The 6,000-nt window shown below is 42.7% G+C and overlaps 1 protein-coding gene across 1 annotated transcript in view; it reads left to right on the forward strand.

The window, feature by feature from the left end:
• LOC147633370 (uncharacterized) overlaps positions 1-1,897 on the forward strand; it is a 39,687-nt gene extending 37,790 nt beyond the window's left edge. Inside the window, exon 3 of the mRNA XM_086805725.1 lies at positions 1,838-1,897. Within this exon, the coding sequence (XP_086661851.1) occupies positions 1,838-1,897 (60 nt within the window). The remainder of the gene's footprint in view (positions 1-1,837) is intronic.
• Positions 1,898-6,000: the final 4,103 nt, after the last annotated feature.

Raw genomic sequence — 6,000 nt, forward strand, 5'->3', positions numbered from 1 at the left:
AATTTTCATAAGCTAGGGTTTGACAAAGGCAAGGAGATGGTCAAAGGTGAATCAAATTCAAAGAAAGTCAACGGTGGCAAGCCCAAAGGTCCTCCAATCAAATGTTTTCGATGTTATAAAGAAGGACATATAGCACCGAATTGCCCATAACGTGCAAAGAATCCGACACCTGCGGCACGAGTCAATATGCTTGAAGGGGACGACAATGAAGATGAATCGCTCAAGCAAGAGGGTAACTCTGACCCCAACTATTCAGAAGCACAAGGTAAGCCTCAAGCTCATTCGCTACTCTAAATAAAAGGATGAGCATGAAGTTATTGTTTTGCATGACGATGGTAGCACTCATGACTTTATTTCTGAAAAGGCAATTAGAGCTTTAAACATTCAACCTTCACCTACACATTATAGAGTTAAAGCTGCATTTACTGGAACCAAGTATAATTGCATGAAAGAGGTGAAAGGTTTAACTTTAAGCATTAATTCCTTATTAACAAAAAAAAGGGATTTCTTAGTTGCACCTTTACAAGGCATAGATGTAATATTGGATATGCCTTGGAGACATATGTACAACCCTATTATAGACTATGATACACATAGCATTTGTGTAAGGAAGGACAATGAAAATATTTTCCTCCAATGTCTCAAAGGAGAGACAAACCCTTTATTGAGTCATACTCAAGCAAAGCGAGCTCTTAGGAAAAGGGAGAAGACTTATATGGTTTGGGTTAACCAGCTTAGTGCTAAGTTTAACACATCCAAAAGTCCAAAACTTGATCCTTATATCTCCAAATTCAGGGATTGTTTTATGGAAGATTTACCTCCAGGATTACCTAAGTCTAGGCCTGAAGACCATAGTATTGACTTATTACCAGGCAACTCTCCACCTTGTAAAGCTCCTTATAGAGTCAACAATTTAGAGCAAAAAGAAATCCAAAAACAAATCGAGGATTTGTTACAAAGAGGCCTTATTATACCTAGTAGTTCACCCTTTGGAGCTCCAGTCCTTCTTGTTAAGAAGAAGAATGGAACTTTCCGAATGTGTGTCGACTACTGAGCATTGAACAAAATCACTGTCAAGAACAGATACCCTATCCCTAGGGTAGATGACTTACTTGATAATCTTAGAGGTTCAAAGGTCTTTAGCAAGATTGACTTAAAGTCTGGTTATCATCAAGTACGCATGACTGAGTCAGACATATTCAAGGCTGCATTTAGAACCCTGACTGGCCATTATGAGTTTTTGGTTATGCCACTTGGTTTGACCAATGCTCCAGCTACATTCAGTCGTATGATGAATCGCATTTTCCTAAAGTTTCAAAGCTTTGTTGTGGTGTTCTTTGATTATATTCTTGTTTTCAGCGAGAATCGTCAACAGCATGAGCAACACTTGGAGCAAGTGTTTAACCTTTTGAGAGAAAATGAATTGTATGTCAATCCTGAAAAGAGTTCTTTCTTTCAAAAAGCCACTGAAGGAATCCGTGTGGATCCTAAGAAGATTGAGTGTATAGCCTCTTGGCCTACACCTCGAGACATTTATGACCTTAGATCTTTTCTAGGTCTATGTAGTTACTATAGGAAGTTTGTCAAGAATTTCGCTTATATTGCACATCGTTTGACAGAACTTCTCAAGAAAACTACATTTTTCCATTGGACCGAAAGTCAAGATAAATCTTTTCTAGTACTCAAGGATGCCATGTCTTGCATGGAGCCCATCACTACATGTCCCTCGGTCGTTTCATCTACATGGCGTTCTTGTGCTTTGTTTGCTCCTGTACTTGTCCCTGTACCTGTTTCCATACCTGTACCTATACCTGTCCCTGTACCTCTCCTTTTTTAGGAGGCAAAGAAGCTGCTAGCAGAGAAAGGAAAGAAGGCTAAGATGGCACAGCTCCTTTAGGATAAAAGGGACCCAATTTTTTTTGGGTCGGCTCTCTACCCAGAGAAAAGGGTAGTCCTTCTTGGGGGGCAGGTCGAAGAGCATACCTGCGGGCAGCTCTTCACTCAAGTACAGGAAGTCTTCTGCGCAGCAGCAGCAACAAGGGGGCCATCTGGGGTAGCAAGGGAACACCTAGAGTTTGAGACCAATTGTCTAGTGTACACACAAGCAGAAGGCAATAATATACAAGAAGAAGGCGACCTAATTGAAGAAGCACAGCCCTTTCAGAAGTACAAGCCTTATGGGCTGAGATGTACACAGCCTTTATGGAGGGTTTAGACCAACACATCAACTAGGACACTAGTCAGAGGAATTGTTAAGTATGTGCACAAGAATCGATCTTGGAGACTCAAGATGCAAGCAGAAGAACAATTCCAGAAACTGAATCTGGCATGGGAGTTCTCTTGGAGCAAGCCTCAGCTGAAAGTATGCTCATGCACACACACACCAGCCGCGTGAGGGCCTTAGGGCATCCGGCATCCCCTACAAGGAGTGAGGGCTTCCCTTATATAGGCTACTGGCTGGTCCTGAAATAAGTAGACAAGAGGGTTGCAATTTTGGGAAAAGAACCGCTTTCTTAGTCAAAAAGCAGACCCTTCTAGCCAAAATCAAAAAAAGGCAAAGACTAATCAGCTGAAGAGGGTGCGTGGCTGATCTGGGTATAAAAGTGTCACCAACCTATATTAAATCTACTTAATACATATACTAATGACAATTACCAAAAGCATAAAGGCTGGACACCACAAGCTCCTTAGGAGAGGTAGTCCTGAAGGTACTGTAAACTCTGTATGAGTACAAGTGCAGTATGATGGTATGATTAGTAGTAGTCAGCTTAAGCAAGGGAAACACCTGATGAAAGGTTTCTCTCTTGATTGAGATGAGCATGGGAGAGAGGGTATAAAACCCTAATCTGTCAGCTGACTATGCAGGCGTGATAAATCAGATGAGCTGGACAAAAAGAAGCTAAGTCGCTTGGATGTAGGTTCACACTTAAGTGACCTTTGGCCAGAAAGAGCCAGGCTCTACCAAAAAAGGCGCATAATAAAGTACAGCTGACCCTATCATGGGTGCATGCTAGAAAGAGCTCACTTTTACCAAAAGAGGCAAAAAAATAGCTTTTTCAGATCTGCGATTTCTTTTATCTGCTAAACCCGGACCAGCCATGTTGACTTTATGCTCAGCTAGGCTGCGCAAGCTAGAAGAAGAGCTTCACCTTTTTGCCCAGTAAATCTGCGCATACCAAAGAGCTACTCTCTTTATCCAATAAAGTGCCTTTGTCTAAAGGCGATTCTCAGCTTGGCTGGCCTCCTTCCTTTTGCGCTGAGCAAAAGGAGCCTTTCCCCTCACTTTTAGAGCTGCGATTCACTTTTGGCATATGCCTTTTTGCTGATATAAATGACCTTAGCCAGTTTTGGTGTGCGATTTCCTTTGTAGGCTAGATTTAGCTCTAACATGCACCCCCAGCCCTTATGCTCTCTCTCTCTCTCTCTCTCTCTCTCTCTCTCTATCATATGCCTTAGGGACATGGGCTGCCCTAGTGGCCTTTAGGTTTCCATACTTAGGAAATTGTAGAAGAGTTAATCCACAGCAAGCTGCGAGGAGTTAATCCACAGCAATCCACAGCTGGCTAGTATTGAACTTATCTATCCTTCACTAGCTACTTGTAGCCATACCATCTCGCTGTACTTGTGCTCATATCAGAGCCTTACAATATCTTAGGACTACCTCTCACTAAATAGCTTAGGAGCTTCTGGTGTCCATCCATGGTTCTTCTGGTAATTGTCCTTAATGTATGTATTAAATTTGATTAATACAGGTTGGTGACATCTTTAATATAGGATGAAGGGCCAGCACACATGGAACTGAGAGAGAGCATGTACACATGGTGCATCTTGCACAATTGGAACCTAGAGCAGCTATAGTGTTGGAGCGCGAGAAAGAAGACCATGTACTTCTTGGACATGGTAAACATGAAGTCTATGTACATCATGTACATGATGAGCATCAGGCTCAACCATGGCAGCTGAGGTGTGGGAAAAGGCTGTACGGGCAGTAGAACAACAGAGTTGGCTGACATGGCATAGCCGCTTTTATACGTGGCAGTCTATGCTGACTTGGCAAGATCGCTTTTACAGCTAAGTCCAGCTTTTGGGGGAGATTTAAGTTAAAATTAGCTGATCTAAAGAGCTGTATTTTTTTAAGAATACATGCTTGTTATTTTTAGAGCATATTGTAAATAAAAGCGAGAGTAGCAGGGGAACATAAAAGGGGCAGTCCACGCATCACTTGAGCATAACCTGGGGGCAGAGTAGCTTTTGGCTGGCCTTTGTGCACCTTGGTTTCACGACTTTTTCTCCAAGAAAAAAATTGACGTGTACTTGCTGGCTTTTTCAACACTTCCTTGGTTCTTGCCCAAGCACATCATACTGTGCTGTCCTTTACGCCGCATGATCTCTATTGGATCTCTCTTTCTCATGAGTTGACTACAATTTTTTTCCTTAAAATAGCTATGGCTGAGCAAGAAGAGGCTCCCCTCTTGATGGTCATCAAGAGGATCTTGAGACAAATGGCGGTAGACAGAGAGTCCATCTAGGAGGATATGATTGAGTACGCTGCCATGAATTTACCCCAGCTTGAGTCAATCATCACTCACCTCTCGACACTAGTACAGCCAGTAGCCTTTGGGGAGGGCTCTTCGAGGGATCCTATTCCCAGAGGTGGCGGCACACCCCAACCCGTGCATACACTTTTGGTGCAGACGCATGTGCAGCAGACGGCGGGCCCCAGTGTTTTGACACAGGCCAAGGGCACTCCCTTGGCATAGAGGCACCGCCGTTCGAGGTATGCATTAATCTACTCCGTGTCTAGGTGTAATTATCATGAAACCATCCAAAATGAATCTTAAAAATTATATGTGTTTTTTGTGCAGTAGTAGTAGTCAGCCATCACCATCACCAGTCCCTTCACCATGTGTGCCTCCTTCTGCACCTCCACCTACCACCTCGGAGCTTCGCATGCTATCAGGCACGATGCCCATTAGCATTCAGGTGGATCAGAGTGGGTGAGTGCAGTATGTAGACGGTGGGGCACTTTTTCGTCGCCGCTTGAGAGAGCTCGTGCACACATACATGCCCAGGATACACATCCACTGGCGGTAAGTCCAATTCTTTCATGTATTTTTTAAAATCTCTGTATACATTGATATCAAATGATAAATCTAACTAAAGTGACTTTTTTTTCAAATTGTAGGGATCAAGATGATAATGACAAGAAATATGTGTTGGCAATCCTCGCGCAGGAGTTCGGCGTTGGTTGGGACGAGACCGCTATATTGCATGAGATGCAAACGCTTCTAAAGCATCGACGGAACAATGCACGGTACAATTATTTGCTTTGCTATGTTATTCAAGTCTACTTATTTCTTTGAGTAATATGGTTGAATTATTGTTAAATTAAATAAAGAAAGTTTGGAACGTCAAACACCTGAAACGTTCTCTAGAAAGTTCACATACTCTCGCACTTACACACACACAAATCAGCCCACCAATTCTTCTTTATGTGCATAGCTCTTCTTCGCCATCTTAGGAAAAGGGTAGCTTTACTGGTCAAAAAGGCCAGCTTCTTTTGGCAGAAGCGAGTTCTTTCTGGCATAAAGTAGGTATAAAGGGTATGAGCAGCTAATTTGGCATGCGCTCGGGAAAAAGCTAAGTTTAATTATCGATAAATGGCTGGTCCCTCCTACTGATTCAGAATTTTTTAGTTAAAGAAGTCGCAGCTTGGATAAAGGTAGCTTTTTTGACAAATTTGGTAAATAATATGGCATAGAGTATATGCGCAGGTGGTCTAGGCATACCATAGCATCCATATAAGGCATAGATAACTTGCGCTGAGGAAAAAGGCAATTATAAAGCTGGATTGTGGCTCTCTTCTTGGCTGTGCACCTGCTTTAAGCATCAAGTATGCCTTTTTTGCTGGCGACTTGCCCTTCTTATGGATCAGCACATGCTTTCTCTTAGCCCTCCAGTCCAACCTTGTTAACTAGATGCATACACACCCAGCTTTGC

Source organism: Cibotium barometz, chromosome 12, assembly GCF_041138505.1.
Source record: "Cibotium barometz isolate CiBa-2024 chromosome 12, ASM4113850v1, whole genome shotgun sequence".
Taxonomy (NCBI): Eukaryota; Viridiplantae; Streptophyta; class Polypodiopsida; order Cyatheales; family Cibotiaceae; genus Cibotium; species Cibotium barometz.